We start from the raw sequence: 25833 nt of genomic DNA on the forward strand, positions 1-25833 counted from the left end.
CCAGCAGAGTTCTCATTTTGTAGAGGAGGGCAGGACTGCCATGGCCATTGTAACCAGATGCACACAGGATACTGTGGCTGCCTGTCCCTGTGAAATAGCCCGAGTCATTCTTACTTGACAGCAGCAGCTCAGGCACTTGTGTGGCCCAGCTGGATGGAGGAGAGTCCTTCCTGGCCCCAAGCCTGCCAGCTTCCACAGTGGCTGTGCCATGCCAGATCAGGAGCCTGAGCTCTCTACAGGGTGAAGGGAAGAAGAAGCATGGGCAGCCGCCCTTTCCTGCCCCTCTGCCTTTCTCTTTGCCTGTGGGAGTTGGCAAAGGGGGAGCTGGAAACTCAGGAGCAGGCAGAGCAGAGTCAGGGCAGCCTTCTGGGACCCCCAGGCACTTGAGAAGGCCCTGCCCATCCCTGTTTTGGCAGCTGAGAAAAGCCAGCTCAACCCCCCCACCTCGGAATGTTCCAGGGGGAGCAAGAGGAAAGGGCCAAGAAAATGATGAAGACTAAGGCTGGAGGCTGCTGTTTGTGAGAGGAAGGGCTGGCAAGGGTGAAGGCAAGAAGTTGTTGACTTCTTGTGGCACCTCACACCCTGACTGACAGCTTTTAATGACCTTTAATTATAAAGGCCATTGTCACAGGTGTTCTCCCACACTGCTTTGTTTGCCTTGCGCAACGAGGAAGCAGCCATAAGCCAGGCTCCAGAGCAAAAACTGTTTATTAAATACTATCAGCCTGCAAGGCACCATACTACCCAACACAGATGTTCTGGAAAGACAACACAGGTGTGTTACCTTCAGTGTACAAGGAATTTTTCCTCTTGTCAGTGCCTTGTCTCACAAGACAACAGGCTTAGATTAATGGTGTGGTTTACTGTGCCCAGCAGTGCTGTCCCCGTTTCTGAGCAGGCGTGGAAAGGCTGGTTACTGGCACAGCGTGTGGTCATGGGATGCACAGTAAACTCTGTATTATCTGCTCTGAGACAGATCTAGTTCACAGCATTCATAGCTTAGAAGCCTATCACCACTGCCACTGCTACAGTACTGGGAGACCTCGTAATGGCAGCGTGGTTTCCAGACATGACTAAAATATGACTCAGTCCAGCACTATAAGTGGGCCAAAAATACAATTTATCCATCACCCCCTATCTTTTTACAGCTCTGGGGTTTCCACAGCTCTATAAGATGATTTGGAAAAATATCTCAGTGTTACTTTAGGCACCCCCATTCTACCCCTGAAAGATAGCACCTTCTTTCACTGTTCAGCTATGTTGAGGGCTCACATTAACTTTGCCACTGGGATGCCCTGTGGAGCAGAACTTCTAACATAGACAGGATCTCAGGGAAGGAATGTCCGAATTACAGCTCATCTCAACTCTTGCCTGCTGGGGGAGGGAGGCACCGTGTAGATAAAAGCATGTTTAACCCTGAGGAGAAGGAAAATAAAAGCTCAGAACCTACAGGTCTTCATTGGAATGTCTAGCTACTGAATTAGGAAGCTTGTTTTCTGGTTTTAAGTTACAGGGACACCTAGAAGTCTCCCAGACTGGATTAGTCAGCACGAGTCACTGTCTGGGAATTGTTTGGGTTTGCTAGAGGAGGATAAAACAATTTAGAAAGAAAATCTAATACACAGATTTAAAACATAGCCTGCTTTCAGAGCAGGGAGGGGGTTAGGTTTGATTTGTGGGCTTTATAAAATGCTGGTTCCTAAGGGTAGGAAAGCTGTCAAAAGACAGAACCTGTTCCCTGCTGATGCAGAATTGTTTCCTGTAGCATGTAAAAAGTGCCTCTGGCTGTTTTACTTTCAAATGCTCCACACAGGAACATCTGTAGCTTTTCTGGGGAAACTTAGATGGCAGTCTTACTATGGCCTGCTGCTGCACTTGACACGTCCTGTAAGCACAGAATAGAGACTGCATTCAGGGAAGCCTGCAGCTCCCATTTCTCAGGAAGTCTCTGACATCTGACTGTGCTTCATGCAACTAGCAGGTTTATGTCTGGTGGTTGCTTAGTTTCCCCTGCCTTCTCATTCCCAAATCCCTCAGGAATAAGCCCTCCCAGTTCAGAAGGCAGCCAGGATTGCCATTTGCAGCGATACCACAGGTACAAGGGTGCAAGTTTCCTGGCCCTAGGAGCTCAGCAGGTGCATGCCTGAGGTGCACTGAGCTCCATGCCACAGAGCCCAGCCCAGAGATTCCAATGGTTTTTAATACCAACATTTTTTTATATTGCCTTCCTCATATGAGTACAGTGGTCAAACTGCAGGTTGTCTTTGCATCAGGAGAGCATCACAGGCATGGAAGTCCCTTGAAAGCTAAAAGTCAGCTAATTTGCACCGAAATAATAAAATCTCTGTGTGAAGCCCTCTTTCTCTTAAATGTCTGTGATAAAGAGTTGCTCCGAAACAAGGACATAGGCTTCTTTTACAGTAGGAATGTTTCATGTTTCTTTTTCACTGTGTAAAACAGTCGCCAAATTTGTGGGGGAGGAAAGCAACTGTCCTTCTCCCTTTCTTTTTCTATTTTGCCACCTCCTCTAACACGTGTGTGATGTTTCTCCAGCCTCCTGCAGAACTGGTAGCCCTGTGATGTCAATCCAACACATGAAACTTTGGAGGATATTAAATCACAACCATCCAAATGCCAGCATGTCCATCCCATGGGGATTATGATTCTGAAGCTGGACGAGAGGAAGAATCGTTGTTCTATTTTGGAACAGAAAGTCACATTTCCAAAGTTGTCTGTGCACAGCAAACATCTGTCCATGTGGCCATGAAATACTGTTCAGTAATATCCTTTTGAAAACACTGACACCGAAGTGATCTTGGTTGCCAAAGGTTGGAGCCTTCCAGCTTAGCTGAGAATCCTGGGCCTTCCAGGCTCTACACTCTGTGGGAAGCAAACAATGCTGCTGATGCTGTGGTGACATGGTTGGGGTGAGTCAGCATGTTGCACCACAGTTTATCAGAAATATTCCCAACCAGCCCCAGGTATGAGTGGCCAAACCAAGCTCTTCCTAAACAGGCATTTTGACTGCTACTCAGCACTGTTAGGCCTGTGGCTGCGATCCCATGGGCTCACTTGGGTGACCTTGCAGACCTAAGGTGTTAAGGGGGCAGGCATTTTGTCTTACAGTTCTGCCTTTTCAAATTTGATCCCTTCAGTTTGACTTGATTTAGCAAGGTCACTTTGTAATGCCCTGTATAGTTCCTAACCTCCCCGGGTCTTTAAGCATATCACCTACTGGAAAATATTTCTGTCCTTTTTCAGTGTCCCATAGCCAAGCTCAATGTTTTCTGCTTCCTGAAGTTGGACATGCACTTTAATTCTCCTTAAGACACCAGATTTTTGGGCTGCACTTCTCTCAGTGCTCTTGAGGGCAAAGTTAATAAATAAGGTGTGAATACAGCAAAGCAGAGAAGCTTTTTACCCAGCAACAGGACATAAGGGACTTTAAATGCTGAATTGGTATTGGGCTTCAGCTGCTCTCCCTGGAACAAACACCTGCCAATGTTCCTCCTCACCCTTATTAGAGGGGGCTTCTTCTCACTTATGTTTGCTTGCACATTTTCCTCAGATAAGGTTATGTCAGTCCATAGGCAGCAATCAGAGAGGACGGGAGATGGGGAAGGAATGAAAGGAAGAAAATTTATGAAAATCATGAGGCATGATTTGGAAGATAAAACTACAAGTATGCAGTCACTTTGCAAAACATGTTTGTTCCCCATGTATGCCTCAAGCAATGGTCTTTGGGGTAACTTTGTTGCCACGTCTCCATTGCTACCAGTCTCACAGAAGGTGACGACTTCTTTGACTCTTCAATGTCTGCTTATCAGATTTTAGTCTTAAGATGCATCATACACCCTTGCCATAGTGCACATACAATTACATGGTATGGTCAAGAAGTTTCCAAGTGTACACTCAGCCAAAGTGGTTCCATTGAAGATGAAAAAGGAGTCACTCACTGCTGAGGTCCCTCCTTGGGAGTGGTGAATTCTGCCACTTCTCAAGGTTTTGAATACAACAATGTACTGACACGGGGTGGATGGAAGAGAAAGACACCTTCACTCACATCTGTGACAGATTTTTGTTCCCTGTTTGCAACAATATCGACAAGTTTACTCCTCCCACAAGAAGCCCGATGGTTTCAGCAATAAAGCTACGCAAGGGGGAAGAGTGGCATTTGGTCTGTCTTACGGAGGAGAACAAGTGTGAGCAGGAGGTCAAATTTATGCCAAGTCTCAAATAAGCAAAATTATGTTTTTTGTCACTTACCTTTCCCACTTGGATTTTGCAGATAGCAAAGAGGAAAAAGTTATAGCAGAAAAAACAAGTTCTGCTAAAGAGAATGAGGTTTGTTCATTGTTTAAGAGGTGCAAGAACAGATCCCAAAGAGTGGTTTCTTCTTCCAGTGCAGGAAGCTGTAAATAGCATAAAAAAGGGAAGACTTCTGAAGTGGTTATATGTTTAGTTGGTTTTTTTGGTTTTGTTTGTTTGGGGTTTTGTCTTTGTTTTTCTGTCCTTGATAAAACAAACAAATGTTAGAGCTAAACCATCCTAGGAGCTAGAATCTCCTCTGTGATGCTAATGGAGACAGATGCTGCAAGGAGGGCAGTAACCTCATCTTCTCACAGTGATTGCTCAAGCACCTTTCAGAATCAAATTCCTTAAATGTCTCTTTTCTCATTTGTAGCACTACTCACATACACTCTGAAGTGTTATGACCCAGGGCTCTCAGCTGCTGGTAATAACCCACTAATAGAAACTACCATGGCTCCCACAAGTTGCTCATCTCCTCACCAGTTTTCACAATGCTATATTAAATTCAGCTATTCTTGAACTTTTCCGCCTTTCCTGCCCCTTGGGGCAGCTCTCTCCATTTGGTCAGTTCATCTGTGCTCTTCTCTCACCTCTGGCTCCTATTGACCCCTGTGCAGTCTCATCAGATGTGTCTCTCTTTCAGATGAGTCCATGGGCTGTGCAGATACCTGAGAGCATGATGAGTGGGTAAGCTCCTGCTGCTGCAGTAAGATGTGCCCTGTCTCAGGTACAGCTTGCAAATTTAGCCTTATGTCTTCTGAGTGACATATCTTAGCACAGAACGTACTGTCCCTAGCAGTTGGCTGTAGCAAAATCCCTTCCTTTCTGTGGGTAGTGACACCGACCTTGTTTGAGAAGCACTTTGAGCTCCATTGATGAAAAGGTCCATGGAGAGGACGTTGTTGTTATTGTTGTCTGCAGTTTAAAAACATGCCCATAAATCATCTTCCAGGGATGGTGAAGCAGGTTTCATTGGCTCTGGAGCTGAGTGACTGAACGGAGAAGAATTTCCTTCTTTGGCATTTTCCCCTAGTTTTAATAACTTTGAACTCTTGCTTTAGATCTTGTTTACATTAGGCTGGTTTAGTAACTGTGTGTCTCCCTCCAGCAATTTTCTCCTTCTTCCCCACCTTCCTCAGGTATTTGGTTTAGGTACCAAACATCTGACTCAGGTCTTCCTGAGAGAATGGCTGAGCTGGGGTGGATGGAAGAAAGAATTATTTTTCCCTGCTGGTTGAGTTGAGGGACTTAACGGCAGAAGGAGGTGGAGGCCGTGACTGTCATGGGCCCTGGGAACATAAAAAATCTGGGCTGTTACCACACCCATTTGGCCACTTGATGAAATGTTACACACAAACCATGCCGATGGCCTTCGCTAAAAAATGTTTGGGTCGGAGCACTGTAATGGGTCCTCCTCAGCTTTACAAGCTCCAAAGCCGGGACGCCTGCCTTTTGGGGCAGGGAGGGGAAGGGACGCTGGTTGTTGGGAAGCATCAGGTCCCTCGGGGCTCACACCGCCTCCCGTTAAGTTACACGCGTGCGTTTAACCACAGCGCGGTCCCCAGGACTCCATCCCAACCAGGGACAGCAAAAGCGGCTTCGTGTTCCGTTTGGTTCTGAAAGGTTCTGACAAGCCAAACGGGTCGGTCAGAGCCCGGCGGCAGCTGCCATGCCAGAGCAAGGCTTCCCAAGAGGCTGACCCCAGAGACACCTCCCTGAACTGGGACCCCGGCGCTTCGGGGCAGGCAGAAGCCTCGCTGCGAGGGGGAAACTTCCCCCCACCCGGACCCTACGCCGTGGCCTTTGGGGCCGACCGCTCGGTTCGTCCCGCAAGGCCAGACCCGGCCGTACTGCAGGTGCCCAGGTGGCCCTGCCACAGCCCCCAAAGTCCCCGTAAACCCCCGACAGCCCCTCGGGGCCGCAGTGCTGGGCAGAAGGTAACACCTCCCCCCCTCCCATCCCCGTCCCAGCCGGGGCGGAGGCCGCTAGAGGGACCCCGCCGGCAGCCGAGGCCGCAGCGGCGCCGCTGGGAGCGCGTCCGGCGGGCACGTTGGCGACGGATCCCTCCGGGAATCTGGGGAGGGAGAGGGAGTCTGGGAAGTGAGGGTCCAGTAGTGATGCTGAAGGATCACGGAAGCCGCGGTGGGAGGTGGGCGAGCCGGCGGAGGGCAGTCCCGGGGAGGCAGCGGGGCCTGATATCATGGCAGGAGGTGGGAATGCTCCGGGAAGAGACGAGTTCGGCGGAGCCTTGTCTGGGAGGGTGAGACGAGGGTAGGGTGGGAGAGGCAGTGTGTCTCGGGGTACCGGCTGTGCTGTGGCCGGGGAAGGTCCCCGGCAGTGGGGTCACGGCTCCAAGCGGGGCTGGAGCTGCCTGGGCCCTTTCTTCCTCACTGCCGACTTAGTAATGAGCGGCGTGAGGAAACAGCGCTTGGTAAAACCAGGATGCTGTCCCACCTGGGTGTTGGCAGAGCCCCGCTCACCCCATCGGTGACATTTCCCGCAAACCAGGGAGCTGCTGCCCTCCCCAGCATCTCGCTCGCTCACTCCTTCACTCACTGCGCAGCTGAGAAGCGCTTTGTGATCGGTGAGGCTGGAAGGTGCTGGGGCCGGGGTCTATGGCTTACTGCCCTTTCCAAGGGTTATCACCCTCCATGGGGAGTTGCTCAGAGCAACGAGGATTTGGAATTAAACAAGTATCAGTAATTGTCAGGCATTAAATCTAACAGTACCTGCAGGCTGAGCCTCCCCCCTCCCCCCCCCCCCCCCCCCCCAACTAGGGCTCTGCTATCTGCCAGGAATCTGGGAGCTGCTTGATACGCTGTTAAATCAATAAAGGGAGTGGGGAGTGTTGGCAAAACCTGTTTGGTGTCTGTGAGCTTAGCGTGTAGTTTTTCGGTTCTCATGGTTGCTGACTGGCTGGGTCCAAAATGGAAAGGTCATTGTATGGAATAGTAGCTAGGTGCTGTCTTGAGGGGAACATGTCTGGCAGGAGGATGGGAGGCCTCAGCCATTTCCAGGGACACGAAGTGGAGCACAGCCCTTCAGCTCCTCAAGGCACAGCGAGCAGGAATGGATGTACTTTAGTGGCAGCTGTGGGAAGGGTAAGAACAAGCATTTTCTCCTGACAGAAGGGAAGTTTTAAAAAGCCATTGACATGGCAAGACATTTTCGCCTACTGTGTTCCTTGCTGCTGGATGAGATTTTTCAAAGCCATGCCAAGGGTGTATGTATCTATGTGTCTCCTGTGAAAATGAATGGAATACATCCATCTGAAGTTTCTTTCCAAGTTTCAGCCACAGATAATTTCCTTGCTTTTTCATCAGGGAAAAAGTCTTGTCGCCTGCTCTGCCATCGCGTGGGAAACTTGAGCAGTACAGCTCAAGGCCTGGAGCAGCCTGGAATGTGGCATTGCAAGGAGGAGGTGAAGTGAAATCCCAGGAAGAAAAAGCTCAGGCATGCGGCTGTGCTGAGATAGATTATTTTAAGGCTTCTGGAAATTACCCATCTCTAAATCTGAAAGAAAAAAATCCAAACCTTCTTAATTTAGTTTTCCTACAAGAGACTTTTCTAATTAACTGAATCCAAACCTGCCAAGAAGGTAAACAGTACTATATCACTGGGCTTGGGCTTTGTAATTATGTCCCATTCAGAGAAAAATTGTGACCTTTCAGACAGATGGGCTAACTGCAAATGTGCCAATCAGACAACCAGACATATCCATAAATGCTTATGGGGAATAAATTTCAAGAACTCCTGATGAAAACTGTCAGGAGGCATAAATGTATCCAGATGGGAAATAGCTCAGAAGAACTTCCCATTGCCACATCAGAGACCTGGAAGCTTGGAAAATGTTGAAAGTTGACTGTAATACGAGGTTCAAAGCTAATAGGCTGGGTTGTCTGCAGTATTGTATTATGGCTGTAATCTCTGCAATATATCAGGCGCCCTGGCTGTCTGATAGGAAGATTTTGACTCCCAAGGCAGGCCAATTCCTACTCCTTCAACAATATGCAGAATATTAGGATTCATTGCTTGCCTTCCATTCTTTATCAGCCAGGCTTGGAGTGCCAAGTACTTTGTCATCCCAGATCTGCAAGGCAGCTTGAGCCCAGTGACACCATGTTTCCAGATCTGATGATCTGCCCCTGAGATTTATGGCTTTTTCTCAGTAGAATCCTAACTCATCCAAAAATGATAAGGTACCAGATATTGTTCAGATGTGATTCTCTTGTTTTTTGATATTGTATCATTTACATGTTTGGTTTCACTTCACAAGTAAATGCATTACCACTTCACTGTGACAATAGCAGGTATCAAAGAGGTGCAATGGAATATTCCTCTTGACAAAACCAGGACCTATAAATGTCAGATGGGTTTTAAAAACACTCTGGCAAACAGTCTTTTTTATGACAGAACTTTGGCCTAGAACAGAATATATTCCAAATCCCATTCTACAAGTTCAGACACAGATGCTGGGTTGTATCTCTGAGAATGAAGCTAATCAATGGTAGAGCCTCTCAGGCAGTATTTTTTTCTGATGAGCATTCCCAAAAGAACAGCAGATTATTTTGCTGTCAGATTATTTATACTGTCAGGCTATAACAGGATGATTTAAAAACTCCAGCAAACTTTTAACACCAACAAGATGCATTTGCATCCAAGACCACTTATATTTCCTCACAGGGATATGTGTTTTTTTCATTGAAAATGCACCATAATTCACACTCTCTGCTGTTGATAGCTTCAGCAGAGAGGTCAAGAGCTCACCAGATATGGAAGTAAAACTATTCAGAACTTGAGGCAGTCTGCTGATGCAGAGTGACAGTGAGTGAGGGAAGCTGCTGCTGCTGCTATTGACCTGGTTCTTCTCAGGAGCTTGCTTGTCTCCGTGCATTTTCTCTCCCAAGGGTTAAAATTCAATTTAAAATAAGATTTATGAAATCCTGTAGAAGTTAATAGAGCTACACATAGAGCTACATGCGGATCATAACATTGTAATGAAAGAAAGTTGTAATCTTAAACAACATGGTTTGGGAAGGTTCAAGTAGAAAATGTAGGTATACTCAAGTATCCTGAACTACATGTTAATATTTATGTAGCGTGGTGGAAAGAACTATGTGGTTACCTTGTAGGATGCAGAGGAACCTTAGTAAAGCAAACCCTCTAAGATCTTCCTACCCAATTTCCTGTGGTCCTTGCCTTTGCCTTTTGGTTTGGAGGGGGATGCCCAGAGCTAGCCATCAGTGTTGTTCCTGACAAATGTTGAGCTGAGGCAAGGCAGGACCTACTACGTTTGCTCACAGGTGACCTGGCAGGGTGTCTACATAAGAAGTTGAAAAAAAAAAAACCCTGTGGGTTTTTTACTGAACCGCCCCATGCCCCTTGTCTGAACACCTGTGTGTTCAGGAGGTACAGACCTAATCCTCCACAGCAGTGTGGCATTACTCTGCCAACCAGTATTTTAAGGTAGACTGCATTTAATTTGGTTAGCAGTAAGCTGGCATGCTGTGTTTCATTGCCATGCTTGGGTTTTAACAGTAACCAGTTCCAAACATAGATGTAGTCTCACTAACTGTGGGTGCATCAAAGTGGGTGCGTGTTGTTTGGCTTGATCCAGGCCTTGAAAAAGAAGCTGTACAGTAAAGTATAAAACAAGTGCATGTTCTTAATTCCATATGTTTTCACAGAATATTTATATATATATATTTTATTTTTTCTTATGGTAGACAAAAAGAATTTAGAAAGATTTACATACTTATTGCATACTGAAATGCCTTCTCTCTTTCACTTAGATATACCTGTCTTCAACATACAGTAAAACTAGTTTTTTCAGATGAATATATTATTTTCATTGCCATCCTGGGAGTAAGATACACATGAACCATATTTTCAACTGCTGTGAGTTCAGTCAACTGCGTAACAACTAGGAGCAACTCTTACTACTGCCCAGTCATATAAGATGCAGGCCTGGGCAGCTTCTTCTTCAGGAGCTTATGAGAGTGCTGAGGCTTTTACACAGAAATGCTGCCAACCTGAGCTATCTGCCCAACAGTGAAAATGGCCCCTGGCTGTGCAGTCTTATTTCCAGATATGTTATCGGGAGATTTTTTTTTTCCTTTGGCCATTGTCAGCTTTGGTTTAGCAAGCAGCCTGAAAGAAGAGAGCAGTGGTCTCACCACCCCAAGAAAATGAAATAGTACTCCAAGAGTACTCTGGTAGAAAGAGGGAGTATAAATTAGAGGAACCAGTGAGCAGTTGTGAGACATGTTTACTTTGCAAATATTGCTCTATTATGTTTGGGCGGAATTTCTGGTAAAAAGAGGAGCATAATTAAGCAAAGGAATGATTGTAATTGTAACCAGGGATAGAAGTCTGGGCCAAGGAGCTACACTTCAGTGTCCCTGGGGTTAGTTGGTCACCCTCACCAGGGCAATAGCTTCTGAATTCCAGAACTGGAATGCAGAAGTTATAGCCTAAAAACAAAACAAAACCAGAAACCAAACCAAGGTTGCAGAGAGGCAAAAGAACAAGCCTTTGATTGAATGTTTTTCTTGAAGAGTAAAAGGAGCCAAAATCTGTTTAGAAGTCTCTGAAAAGTGAGAAAGAATGGGGTGAAGGGTTTCCTGAATGAACAGGGATGGGGGTAATCTTAGATGTTGCATACAGTCTTGATGAGGAGCTGGAAAAATAGAACTTGTCTCCAACACTACCTTGGAGAGTAAGGACAGATAAGGGAGCCCACAACCTGAATCACCCCTTGCTGCTCAGTGAGATTTGACCAACCCAAGCTGGAAGTGGGATGTTGCTGCAGGAGGTTTGTTGCTGGAAATGAGAGCTGAGTTAATCAGCTTCCCCAAAATAGATGACTGTCAAACAGTAATACACCAGGACTTATATATTGTCCTCTGTGCTGTTTATCTACTTTTCTTCTTTTCTATTAAGTCAACTGAGTCATGTTTGCAAGTGAAGAAAATCAGCTTGCTGAGCATCAGAAAGTTTAGTTTTCATTTTCCCAAGCTTCTGGATGTGCATCTGGATTTAGAAGTGATCCCTAAGATTTGAGCTCAGCCCTTTCTGCTAGTCAAGTCCTGAAAGAATGGTTATGCAAGTAAATGAAGTTTATCCTGCACTTCCCTGCCCAAGGCCTCGAGCAGCAGCTTCCGCTTCTTTTTTATACCCAGGCTATGTGAGACACTGTAAAAACGATTCACTAGTCTTTCTTGTGGTCTCCTTAGTCAAAAGCACAGCAAAAATTTGTCCATACTCAGCTCTGACTACTTGCCCAAGCTTTTGTTTCAAAAAGCTGCCAACAAGCAGTAAGAAATGTCACCCTGAAATGATAGTTCGTTTCAGCATTGAATGAGACCAATCACAAATGACCAACAAAAGCCTGACAAAATAGCCACGGGAAACATTTAGAGAAATAGAGGGCCAGAGAGGGTACTTTTCACTCAGTATGAATGAATTTTGGGTGAGGAAGTGTTATGCTGGAGGAATTTTTCAGAATGAAGCTACCAGCTACCTCAGGGAGCATTAGGTCAAGTGCATCCTTTCAGGAGAGTTTATAATTTTCTCTCTCAGTAAAAAGAGCATCCCTGTCCCCCAGCAGTGCACTTGCAACACAATTTACACATGCTGGAAAAAAATCCAAAATAACTTGTGAAAGTATGAGAGAAGAGAGCTGCTCATTGTGCCAAGCACTGCTGTCAGCCCTCTCACTGTGTTTGGGGAATTTGCTTGTATTCCAGCCTTCTTTCCCTGAGCCTCAACAATACTTTCGCTGCAGGCAAGCTGTGGATTGGAAAGCAGAGAGGTCCCATTAGTTATTGTGGGAACCCAAAAAAGTCTGCATATGGAATCAGCTACGCACCACATTGTGTTGGACAGTGCAGCCCTGTGCCAGAACTGAATGGCTCAGGCAAACAGCAGTGCTCTCTCCAATCTGCTCATCTCTCCCAGTGTGATTTTTGGGACCCTTTCTTCCCATTTTATGTTGCTTGAATTTCGGGAAAGTATAACCCACAGTGTACTGTGAAGTTCAGCTACCATTCTGCTACTGAGAATGGCCCTTGTAGCCTTTCCTCCAGCACAAAATGCCTCTGACACACAGGAGAAAACACAGTTTTACAGTGACACTTCTTTACTTTTTCACACAAGCTTAGAGGTCAGTGTCATTGGAGATCCCTGTAGCAGATCAACAAGAAAGGATCCTGAATTTTTTGGCATTCTTTGATGAAGCACAAAGAAGTTCCATTCACATAGGAGACCCTAAAATCAATGTAATCAAAAGTAACTGCCAAAAAGTAATAGAGATGGAAATTTGCAAATCCACTACTGGTCTTGCAGAGACAAGGTGGTGTTTATAGCTGATTCTGTATATGCCTTTTTCTATAATGTATGTAAGTAAGAGCTGAGTAACAAAAAGTGCCAGGCAACTTTTTCAACAGGGTTAGTTTCTTATTTCTTTGACTGTTGTCTTTAAGTGTGTTTTTCTAAGGAAGAGATCCCTGTATGTGTTGCCTGTGTTTTTTGGAAAGGGGAGTTGAAACAAGAAAATTGTCTTCACTAAAAAGTCTTAGCAGCATGCAGGTTTTCAGGGTGTTTGGGACATTTCTAAATGACAAAATCCAGAATTGGAGAGACCAAGCTGTGAAAAACTTCACTCCAAGTAATATGCAACTGCAGCTGTTTTCTGAATATTTTAAAGGCACCTCATTTGTTAATCTTGGTTCTGTATCTTTTACTTGTAGTACAACTTGTCATGTCTTTCAGCACTATTGACAACAGCGTGAGTCAGATATTAAAGAGATAAGGATCATATCTGCAGGGCAGAGGTCATGTTTCAGTATAACTGGAAGCAGCACTCAGGGAGGCAGAGGGATTTAAACAAGAAACAAACCCACAAACCGTGGGTTTTCCATCGACTTCTGTTTGGACCATTGATCTTTTACTTTTAAAACTGAAGGCTAAGTAGTTTCTTTTACTAACACTTGTAAATCACATTCTATCTTGGAAGGTGAATGCTGTATAACCCGATTCATCTACACCATAGGATCGTGCTATAAATGAGAGTGTCCTCCCTATATTCTAGTGTGTCAGATCCACCTTCTGCCTGGTTAAACCAGGATCTCTCTTCAGTCATAAACTTAATGTAGGTTCAATATTTGTCCATAGTCCTCTCATAAAACTTTTCTGAAAGGTAACAGGGAATCCATTTTAATTTAATGAGAGCTGAAAGTGTGCAAATGATAACAAAGCCCAGGATTTATGTTGTTTAACTGTGTTTAACACTGTTGATGTTAAACTTGTTATTAACGGGAGATGTTTAAGTGAAGAACATAGGCCCGTAGGCACTGGGTGCTGTTCCAAGTCATGGCAGGAACATCTTGCTGTGAGTACTTGCAAGAAACATTAGTAGTGCCTAAACAATTCAAATTCTGTGCAACAAAACCACCCAGCTAAACCCAAAGCAAAAATAGAGGGTTCTGTAGCTTTCTTTGGTCAAATTTGATAGATGTCTCAGCACAAGAAAATTTTATCTGAATTTTATGCCTTGTCTGTAGGCCTCTAAAAAGCCTGTCTGCCCTGCAACCAGCCAAATTAGACTGTGGTGATCACAGCAGAACTGCCACAGTGCCCAAGATGGTTTTCTGACACAGATATTTATTATGAGTGAGTAGCTCAGTCTCAATCAGTCTGGGTTTATGCATGCGTCACCCTAGGTATTTCTGTACCAGGACAATTCCAGAGATCTCATCAGAGCACAGAACTACTTTCCTGGAGACTCAAGACATCCATGTGTATCTTGACAGGCAACTTTTGTGAAGGAGGAAAAAATGGGTGAAGTTTTATAGTAGCAAAGCAATTGATTCAGCACAGAATAATACAGTTAACCCTTCACCAGGATCTACTTTCTACTTTTAGTTACCCTCCAGTTTAGCATTTTCTTTAGAGTATATTGTGGGCAGTTTTCTGTCAGGTGTATCTACATGTTTTTTAAAGCTGCGTTTTAAGGAATGTTGTTTATGAAGTCAGACCTTTGTGTTCTCACTGCACAGACTGCTCACACCTGTGTGATATACTGGTAAGTAAATAGTACACTCTGCTGTCTAGTGAACTTGAAATGTTGGTTACATACCATTATATTATTTGCTTCCTGTTCCCAGCCTGAGATAGGGAATGTTCTAGAAGTTTTTTAAACCAGAATTTCCAACTCTTCAAGGATTCCTTTAGGACTTGGCTAAAATGTTCTCCTTATACTAATTTCACGGTTGAAACAAAGAAAGAGTTTTCAGGGTCAAAGCTGTCTCCTACCTGAGCCACAATTGTATTGTGAATCTCCAAAAAACGTCCAGTTACCAAGATATCTGCCAGGCCTAAGTGTCATAGAGGTAGTAAAATGTTAATTGTACTGTCAAGAAGTCAAAGCAGCCTACTATCCACTTCAGAAAGTCTCAACAACTCTTTTCTTCATACCCTAATCAGGGATAGAAATTGTGCTGGAGGTGAAGTAACCTTTGAGGGACACTTGGTAATGCTACATCTATGGAAAGCCAGCTCTGCTCATTTTCCTCACGGATGCATCTCATTGAATCAAGAATCATGCTGAAGTGTGCAGGAAGCAGAATCATTATCTGCTTCTAAATGTGTTTTCCTTTTGCATTGCAGCTTACACCAAGACATACGGAAATAAAATCAAAAGGGTGAGAACAGGCAGGTCTGTTTCCTCTTAGTTGTTACTCTAGTTGTTGTCTAATACCATGTGGCCCTCATTTGTATTCAGTAAAATAAGCAATCCTGTGTTTTGTGTTTTCTGAATTGCTGGTGTTCTCAGTTTCTAGAGGCTGCCTCACTGACAGTGTCCTATTAGAATAACAGAAGGTACTAGAAGTGCCTGACTAAAAAGATGTCTGTTGGAAGCCACAGCTTTCTTGCCAAAACACTTTCCCCTAAAATATATCCACAGGTGAGACACCAGTCTCTAGTGCTATCCAAACTGAGTTCATCCCAATGACTCCAAGCACTGATGAGGCCAACAACAAAGAGTAATCTATCTGGGCTGTGAAAGCCATTGAACTTTCTTCCAGAGAGTAGATACTACGGCCATTCTCAAGTTCAATCAGACCTGACCTTATATTGCCAAAAAGAACAGATGCACAGCTCCCTGTGTACTTTTAACAAAGTCTTTCTCAGGAATGCTCTCAGGTGGTTGGAGTTGGAGTGTGAGAGACCTCACCTCAGTACAGTTCATCACAAGTATCTGGACCAGAAACATTTTCTTTGTTACTCCTTCAGTTCTGTGGATATGACATGAAAATAACAGCTTTCCCTTCGTGATGAGGGTGTATGGGTACGCATATGCTTCTGAAGCAGTCAGATAGTGCAGTAGGGGTGAAATAGGAAACTGGCTAGAAAACGCTTCAACATTTCCTGGCATGAAATCCTCTGGGGATTATTTTTTAAAAGACATCTCATTTTTAACTGGCTCTCAAACCTTTTAAAATGTCAACTTTACAAATGAGATGTTGTTTTTAATCCAGATGAATTATTTTGACTGATCCCCAATTAGATTTTATAATATAATTTAATGGCAAGTTCTTAAATTCAAGGGAGAAGAAGAGTGTTCCATTTGCAAATTCTCCCACTCCTGTTTTGGTCATGTAATTTCTGACAAAGTAAATTATTGTTCCTGAACACTTTATAGGCATATTCTTCAGCAAGACAGATGTATAGATGGAGTTGGTATTCTGACTGAGCAAAGGAGCACAAAACCTTACAGGTAGTCTCTGTGTGTGCATATAAATACTGTTTATACCAGGTACATACACTAAAAATCTGCCTGTTACTCAGAAAGAACTTCTCACTTCCCTTGTCTCAGAGACAGAGATGTTTAAAATTTTTTAAAAAAAAATTAAAATTTAAAAATTTTTGTTCTTTCATTTTCTCCATTTCCCTTTCTCTAATCTTCTTGTCCCTTCTAGTTCCTGTGCTTTGGATGTGTGTTCCCTGTAGATGGAAAAATCAGTATCTGAGTACCTAGCTAGTAGTTCCTAGCCCTGACTGGGAGTGAGAATCCCAAGTCCCTCTTTTCTTTTTTTATGATTTATAATCAATTATTAGCCTTCACAGAAGAGGGAACACTTACCTCTTTGGTCTGTCACATTTTTAAAGTCAGTTCATTTTTCCAAAGGTCTCATTGAAGTTTTTTGCAGCCGAGAAGATTAATAGTGGTAGATGTACTTCACTTCAACATCACTTCAGCATTGTATGGCACACATTTGATGTACTGGAAGATTTAAAAAGCCAAGTAGCAAGTGAAGACCAATAGCACAAATTTAAGTGGGCAGAGTGATGTTTTGGAGCATTTTGTATCTTGGTGCCTCTTTCTGCATACCGAGTACCCCTCAGTCCTGCCTGAAGTTGCCCTCAGGTGGCATCTCCTGATTACACCCCTCTTATAGTGGGATTCAAGCACAACATGTGCCACTTGCTTATCACACCATAAGGCCAAGTGAGCTTGTGTTCCCTTGGGTTTCTATTTCTGTGGGCCCTGAGAGGGCTTCTAGCTCAAGGTGTTCACTCAACCCCACCTGGCGTGAGACCTGGGTGAGCAGCAGCTCCTCTGTACAACATAGGTAGAGACTATATGCTGCTTATGCCAGGGGCAAAAAAACTCACTCTTTGAATAAGGAAAATGAGGTTGGAGACTAAAGCATTCCAGTGCCTTCCCACATTTATCTAGAAAACAGCTCTTAACTCAAGTGAGAACCACTTTGCTGTGGTATTAGGGGTGTGGCTACATGATACAAGCAGCCTATTGTGGATCCTCCCTTCCCACCGTGTAGCAGGGTACTCTGACCTGGACAAAGCTTCATCTTCGTGAAGAAACAGAGGGAAACTTTTGGACAGCTGAACCAGGTTAGAGTGCTGTCACACGAGCCTGCAGAGCCAAGGTGACTGTCTCTGTGAGGATGCAGAAACATGTTAGCTGCTCTCACTTCTGCAGCAGCTCTGTGGTTCAGCATCTGTTCATTGATGCAGTTATCAGGGTGTGCCTTTTTTTACCACACTTCCCAAGGCACAAGTTTTATCTGCAGTGAGTTGGGAGAAGGAAGGAGGAGGAGAGCAGGAGCCTTCAGTTTAGCTCAAGTTACAGCCACAATGATAATGAGCTCTATCTGTTTTGCTGATAGCAGAGGAGCAACTTTCAGGAAGACTTGTACTGATGCGATGGTAGGACTCTGTCCACATCACAAGGTGGACATATTTTTCCATATTTTTACTGTATGGACACATTTTTCCATATTTTTACTGTATGGACACATCCTTATCACCTTACAGCCTATTAGTTTGGGCATCCTTAGGCACAGAGGGGCTTGTAACATTATCAACTACAGTACAGTTACTTGTGAGCCTCTACGTTGTGTCAGGAGGATTTGACATGTAGCATCCTTCTTGAAACTTGTGTATGGTCCAAATCCTTGTAGCCTCTCATGTGAGTATGATTTGCTTACCTGAAACAATTTACCACTATTTCAGTGTTCTACAATGGAGTGAGCTGGAAGATCTGTTCTGTGATTATTTGTACAGGTAAAGGAACATGAGAGTTTTCTCTTCTAACGACCCCTTTTATTAACTGCAAATCACTTGAGAGAAGAAAAATTTTTCATAGCTTGGTGTTGATCCTAATGTTTTCAAAATGAAGAACAAGAAGTTGGGTGAAAGCAACTTTTCAAATGTTTTTCAACAAAGGAAAATACAAGTTTGGTTTAGGTCTTGTTTTACTTTTTAACCTAGAGTTTGGTATTTTGTGGTCTTTTTTCTTCTCTTCTCTAGAACTTTTAGGTCTTATTTTGCCCCTTTCCTCACTGAAAAAATAGAAGGAGAGGGAATGATAGAAGTACAAAATGCAAGAAAAACAAATGCCCTTACTTTTTCAATAGGAGCATTTATTTGCAATACAGCTCGTTGGTTTGATTTAATAAAAAGCTGAACAATTTTCAAAATTTTAAATAAGACTCTTGTTTCTCTGAGTTCATTTCCAGAAGAGATTTTTCTATTTGCATTCTATGATTCTGTGACTCTGTGATTCTGCTCATCAATATAAACACCTTAATCAGGAGGAGCCCAATTTAGGCCAGGAAAAACTTTGCTTCTTCACATCTTTGCAGTGTGCTAGTGAAAGAAAAACTGAATGCTGGTCTAAGCCATGCATTAGCAACCACCTTTCTCTACACCACTGCTCCTGTGCAGGTTTGCATTTGGGTCTTTGTCACACGAGACAGCTGAGTTCAGGGATGCAGTGCCAGGAAAGGCTTCTGGCAGGACAGTGTAGCATGAAGCCACGTGGGAAACCTCAGCACTTCCAGCCCTGCCAAAGTGTTCAGGATCACTCAGGAAACGCAGTTTGTAGGACAGGAGCTCCTGTGCATGGTTGGAAAAGTCACAGCAAATGTCCACAGAGCCATGTGGGGTTGCTGGTTGAGAGGGAGGTTTGCTAACTTGGTCAAGGCTCTACCATGCTGTGGATAGTTTCTGTGGATTTGGACTTCCAGGGTCATGCCACTTCAGCAGTTGATAACTGGTTCTTTACAGCTTAGAAATAACCTTTCTACTAACCTAGGAAAAAATCTCTGGCTTTTAAACTAAACTTCAATCAGTCATAGGGAGTTTGTGAAGTGCAGATAACTTGCTTATACTTAGAAAAACAACATGTTGATATAGATGAGGGATACTAACCTGCTTTCAGAAGGTGGTTTTTTTCATTGCTTTGAAGCTATTTTAAAAAAAATGCCTTGGGGAAAATTTTTTACGGTTCAGCTACCCTACATTTGATTTTATTTCAGCTTGCTGAAATACTGCATCGAGTGCAAGTAGTGTTTAACCTTCAAGTTGATGGGTCATGCTGAAGACTAAGATGCTGAAGCTGAGAAAGAAATTTTCAAACCTAGATGTTTTCTACACAAGTAGCTGAAGGATAATTAATAAGGTAACTGACCATATTTGCATTGTGTATAATAGGTGGTTAAAAGGGATATGCAAAAATTGTTTTTAAAAATATAATAAAAGCATCTTTTGCACAAGCAACACCACACATAGGACTACTTGTGCTGAAAAACAGCTGGAAATCTGTACTTTTATCTCCAGAAACATGCCTTTAAATAATGGAACATGATCTCTGCCCTGGACTGGGAGCAAACACTACAAACCTGTGTCACAATATTACATTTTACTGCATGTCAAGGCCATTCAGGCAGCTGGTGATATCATTAGCACCACAACTTGCTTTTCTCTCTCCTTTTCTCTCATCTAATTTGTTCTTCAGTAAGGTGCTTAAAAATAAATTTCAATGGTCTCTTAAAATCAAGTAATTCAAATATGGGCAAAGGTATTTTCTTAAAATATTAATTTTTAAGTCTCAGACATTCAGAATGTTTAGTAGATTTGGATTAATTTACTGTGGGATTGTGCAGACACTTTAACTCACCCCATCACAGGAAAAATGAAATTCCTTCAGTTTTCTGATATGCTGGGGCATTTCTGTTGTTTCTACCCACATTTTTCTGCCTGTGTGGTCTTAAACATACAAACAGAGACCATAACATTCTAGTTTAGGCAGCACCACATGTGCCCAGCAATCCAGCATGGAGAGCTGGAGCCATGAATTTCTTTTGCTTGAGTAAGACGAGTAAGGAAACCACACAACATTAGGTTTTGAAACTATCAGTGGCCACAAGCATTTAATCAAATAACCTTCCAAACATTGTCAGATTCCAATACTTGAAAGGCAGCTACAAAGAAGATGGACTCCCTTTTTACAAGGAGTCACACGGACAAGACAAGGAGCATTGGGCACAGGTTGCTCCTGGGGAGATTCCAAACGGACACAAAAGGAAAATTTTTCACCATAAGGACAGTCAGATTCGGAATGGTCTCTGAGAGGAAGTGGTGAATTCCTCCACTTGGGACATTTTTAAGTCTCAGCTTGACAGGGTGGTGAGACATAGCATATAAACTACAGTATTACCTAAAAGGGTTGTACCAGATGAACCTTGAGGTCCTGTCCAACCAGACATTCTATGATTCTATGAACCCCACCTGTTTGCTGGGTGTCTGAACCTTTTTTTTTTCTTTCACCTGACCATACTGGAAGTAATTCTAATAAAGCCTTAGGAAGAAAAAAGGACAGGACAAGGTAAGTGAAATGAACGATCTGAAAAAGGAAGTTTCATGGTGCCTATAGACCATAAACACAGGCATAACACAAAGCAGCATGGTGTTTCAGGCAGATACGGCTTTTGCCCTTTTCAATGAGGAAGGACAGGGAGTGATGGGCTGCCTCTGAGTCCTGGCACAACAGCTCCTGAGCTGCTGGATGCAGACACAGGTGCAATGCTTGGGTTCGGAAAGCAGGCAGGGCCAGCTCATCGGGGGGTTGTTACCATGAGGCCAGGGGCAGGAAGCCAGTATGGGACCTTATGGGAAAGAAAGGTGATGTTTATTCTAAATGCTGTGTGTTTTACTCACTTGCAGTATCCCATGGGTCACCTGCACCCAGACACCTGCCCAGGCAGTCTGTGTGTGAGGTGTCAGAGCAGTGCCACCAGCTCTGGAGTCCTGGCATGGCTCTTGGGTTTGTCACTGGTGACAAGGTGTTTTCTGGATGTGGCTTTTATACCCCCTATGGGTTTGTTAGGAGGCAAAATTCCTGCTTCCCATTGTTCTGTTTCCTTATCAGGATGTTTTATGGCTCCATGCCTGTTTGTCCTCATTTCTTTACCTTACCTTAAGGCTTCACTTTGTTCTTTGCCTTCTTGCTGACAGATCCTTTGAATGTATTTACTTATACAGTGCCCTGCAAGGATTAACCTAATCCTTTTTTTAAACTTTTTTTCTATTTCTTCTACTGCTTTCACATGCAAATTTTCATTCTTCTTCAGATGCCTCAAGGTTTATGTTTACCAATACCCCGACTTGTGCCAAAGAACATTTCTCTCACTGAGGTCCAGGCATAATTTGGAGATAGGCACCGTTCTTCACAACCAGTGAGTCCACCCTGTTTCCAGGAGATAAAAAAGAGCCAGACTGATTTGACCCACACATTGCTACGAGCTCTCAGGGACAGAGAATAGCCCAGGTTCTCTGTCATTTACTGATGATAAACAGCCATAACTCTATGTGTATATGGTGAGAAGTAAGTAAGGTCCAGGAGCAGGGTCATGCATTTGGATTGCTGCAAGGGTTGCCAGGCAGTGTGGACAGTCCCCGGCTGCTTTGGTTCATCCCAGGTGGATCCCTCCAAGACATACCAGTTATAGATGTGATCAGCCCCAAACCAGTGGGTGTGGGACAGTCTGTGCTAGATGGCTTGGCAGTCAAGAATTACACGCTGGCCATTTTTTTTAATTCATCTGTAATGGGCACATCCAGTGCTCACAAAATCTCACTGAAGGTCCATGACATACAGGATTCCTCCAAGATCAAAGTGGAGTTAAATTTTGCTTCTTCTTAAAACCCAGGCTGCTGTTGCAATGCATTGCACCAGGAAATGACCAAGGCAATAAAGACAGAACGCTGTTCTAATTACTTATGAATTTGTATATTTTCTATTTAAATTTGTAAGGCATATGAAAAGAGTATACAGATTTCATTTTTTATATATTTTTATATATATGTTTGTATTTGAAAATACAAAGTAACAGTTAGTAATATGTGATGAGTGGCTGCTCAGCTATCAACCCCAACATGAGTTCGCAATTGAGGGTGGAAGGGGAAAGGTACTGTGTCTGTTTTCTCTAAAGGCAAACTAAGAATGCATACTGAACAATGCTTACAAATAATTGTGATGATAGTGCATTTGCATCAGAACTGTGCAGACTGTAAGATGAAGACACTGCAGACACAATCCATCTGATGCCAACTATTACCTTTATGTAGCGCTTTGTTAGAAAGCAAGCACGTCTGATGTGGGCAAAGACTACAAACTAGTCTGCAACAGTCTTTTTTCAGGGTCTAGGTGCTACAAAGGCTATTTTTTATCCATTTTCACATCTATTTTTTGCACGCAGGCAAAATCCATCAGAAGGAAACCTCCAGGTGGTCCTATGACTAAAGCATTGCACCATCTACTCCTATGTGCTTGCTGAGGGCCTGCTCAGCAGAAAGCAGCTGTGGACATCACTTTTCATGGTCCATACACCTCTAATAGTGTGCTCCAGGAGGTCAGGCTACAGGATGATCCCCACCAGCACTGGATGCCTTGAACACAGACTTGTGCAAGGCTGGAGGGATTCATCTAATCCAGCCCCGATCTAAGGCAGGAGGTAGATGTGCCTTGTTCCTCATAAATATCTGTCTGATCAGCTGTGAAGTTCTCAGCAATGAAGATTTTCCCTGGAAAAGCCAGTATGCTGGAGCTCAACTAGGAAAAGGAAATACAGGACTCTTTGTTTCTTAAAACCTCTCCTCCTCTATGCTTTCCAAAACCAAGTGAGAGTTATGGAAGGATGACAAAGACAGATCTTACATCAGTAGGATCACCCATCTACATCACACATTTCTTCTGTTTACAGTGATAACCAAGTCTCTCCCTCCTCCTTCGTTAAAGATTTATCATCAGACAGTCCATGGGACAGCCTGTGCTGCACTTTTTGGGAGCAACAGGAGAGAAGTTTGATGGGTTATGCAGCCCTGAAAGAGGAGAAGGCAGGAATTTATTTTTAATTTCAAAGAAGACTCACACAATGTGAAAAGGATGTGTTCTTTGTTGACCTGCCTGCAGGTCTCTAGCACAGAGGAGAAGGCTTCTGGGACACCAAGTACTGTCCCACCTACAAGCTGACTTCTCTCCTGAGTTAACCTGGGCACTGCATGGGCACCAGCTGGTGGCATCCAGAGAAGCAAACAGAAACCCACCCGGTAACTGTGACATTTGGCAACAACTGTGAAACAGAGATCAGAGGCAGCGATGGGTTATATGTGTGTGTTTGTTAGAAACAGGGCTATTCTCAGGATTCAGCAATTTAGTGTAAGTCACTAGTCTGTAATATTGCTATAGTTGTGTTTCCCTAACTTCAACAAATGCTTTAATATTGACTGGTGCCTTCAACTTGCAATGCACAACAGACATTCACATGTGCAGACATCTGTACAGACACAAACATGCACATACTTAATTTAAGAATGAGCAAATAATGCTATACAATGATTATAAAAGAAGGATTGGCCAATAGCAGAACTGTAAATACACTGCAGTGTATGCTGGCTTGTTGTCCCATCTTGGCTGGTGCCCATCTAAATCCCAGAAGCAATAAAGAATGGGAGCATCTTCTATTTACTTCATTCTTTTTGCAACATCCAAATAGGCATACTCAATTTCTTGATCAGCAGGACAAGTGTTTGTAAATTCATCTCTTGCATATGCATTGTTCAAGTATCTTGAAATCCCTGTCATTTCAGGTGGAAAATCAAAATTTCTGTATTTTTTTGCAACAACCTTTTATCGAAAGAAAGAAAAAAATGTCATTACACACATGATCTGCAAAAAACCCTAAATCTAAACTCTTTTTGCACATTTTTAATTTTCAGCGTGTAAGTCGGTCATAATATACAACATAGAGAGAAAAGAGAAGGAAACATAAACCTCCAGAACACATGGGATGAAGAAACCTAGCTAACAAGTTAACTCACTCTAAAGGGATTTATTTGGTATTAATATTTCCCTAGAGCTATGCAGAGCTATGTGGTCCACACCTGGAAGAGATGCAGCTTAAAACAGCAAAGGAGCTAGCATAAACTAGAATTAACAGACCAGTCTTACAGTAATAAACTAGCCCACACTTGGAGACTTTCAATGAAACAGAAAGGAACAGTAAATCTGAAATTACTAGGAAAAACAACTACTGGCTAATACTTGTTCCCTCCCTGTTGGCCAGCAAGGACGGTGTGGTGTTCATGCTCCATCATCTTTCAGACATTCTCCTGACTTGAGTTGATTTTCCCTGTGTTGGCTCTGCTGACCTCTGCTACATCTCATGCTTCTCTATGCCTCTGTTTTGCATGGGCGAGGGAAAGGGTTCCCTTGCTGATCCCTCTGGAATAGGTTTAACCAAGACACCTTCAGGAAAAGTTTTTACTTGTGGAGGTGTCAGAAAGCAATTCAATCTACTCTTCCACTGACAATATAGTAGTTAGAAAGGAAACTTTCTGAAGTGGCCTTGTTTGTTTCAAAACCAGATGATTTCCCAGTGTGGTCTTTTCTCTTCCAGAGCCTGGTTGGCTCCAGAATAACCATGGGACAGGCTGTGAGAACACCCAGACCTCCTGGTCACCAGGTGTAATCACCTTGACACCAAGTGTGTGGGAATGCTGCAGAATCCTGCAAAAAGAGGCAGGGAGTCTTGGCTGGAAGGCAGTGGGTGGTGGCTGCCATGCCAGCATTATGGGTACTAGTGATGATATTCAGCAAAGCAAGAGTTTTGTATTAAAGGAAGGAGTCACAGGTGCAACTTTCATGTTTTTCTGCCTTCTTGAATTAGCATGGACAAAAATGTTCAGTCTTATTAGTTCATGGCACTTTGCATGTGGAATGCAAATGAAAACGCTTCCCAACAGCACTGTGTGTAGCACTCATTTAATACTTGTGAGAGGCTTAGGGAGTGCAATCACAGCCCAGATACAAACCCAGATATTCTAACTCTAGTCATCATTTCTGAAGATCTGCCTGTCTGTGTTGTAATGAAATGGCCTTGTACATTAGCATTCAGTGTCTGTACACAGACGACTATTGTGTGGCCTCAGAATAACTAAAAGATTCCTCTGCCTTTAGAAAAGGACTTAAGCTTCTGTGTCACCTTTCAGGAAGCTAAAAACCAAATACAAACCTTGATTATATGGAGCTTTGGTAGGAGGTTGCAATCAGCTAAGGTGAGCTCATCTCCATCCAGGAATTTCCGGCTGGAAACAGTGATCTCCTCAGTGCTGTAAGCATCTATTTCATCAGGCAAGGGGCTATTTAAATAGTTGTCCAGCTTCCTCAGGGCTTTAAGCAAAGATTTTTCCAGATCTAGGTTTAAGATAATAAAAAGGTCATTCAAGCCTGTACCAAGGTCTCTCTGACACTAAGCAGAAAGGCAACTCTTGAATCCTGTCTCCTGGCGCCCACCCAGCTCACGGACACCCAGAGATGCCAGCTCCTGCAATTCCTTTATCCTAAGCTTAAAACTTAATGCTGGCATAAGAGCCCTAAGTAGCTAAAGAGGGTTCTGAGAAAAAACAGACTGGGGCTATGTTACCAGAAATGGCTCCTCAAACTTCTCCGTGTGCTCTTGCAGAGTGGCTCTGCCTTCACACCAACACTCGCTTTGGGAGCCTCAGGGCAAGTGCCTGCCCACAAGTGGGAGTGGAAGCAAGGCTGGGAGTGATGGCAGCAAGCCAGTGGGATGATGCTTCAGGGTGTATGGGAAACTAGAACATGAGTCCTGTGTTTTTGGCTGAGTGTGCTCAGGGCAGCAGGGGCTGGCA

The 25833-nt window shown here is 43.7% G+C and overlaps 1 protein-coding gene across 2 annotated transcripts in view; it reads right to left on the reverse strand.

Moving 5' to 3' along the window:
• Window positions 1–21894: 21894 nt before the first annotated feature.
• The window catches only part of CLIC6 (chloride intracellular channel 6), a 34300-nt gene continuing 30361 nt past the window's right edge, over window positions 21895–25833 (reverse strand). For both annotated transcript variants that reach the window (XM_071753598.1, XM_071753608.1), the window contains exons 5-6: window positions 25194–25375; window positions 21895–23806 (exon numbers count right to left, since the gene is read on the reverse strand). In XM_071753598.1, coding sequence (XP_071609699.1) covers window positions 23645–23806; window positions 25194–25375 — 344 coding nt within the window. In that variant the 3' untranslated portion in view covers window positions 21895–23644. The remainder of the gene's footprint in view (window positions 23807–25193; window positions 25376–25833) is intronic.

This window comes from Heliangelus exortis, chromosome 1, assembly GCF_036169615.1.
Source record: "Heliangelus exortis chromosome 1, bHelExo1.hap1, whole genome shotgun sequence".
NCBI lineage: Eukaryota > Metazoa > Chordata > Aves > Apodiformes > Trochilidae > Heliangelus > Heliangelus exortis.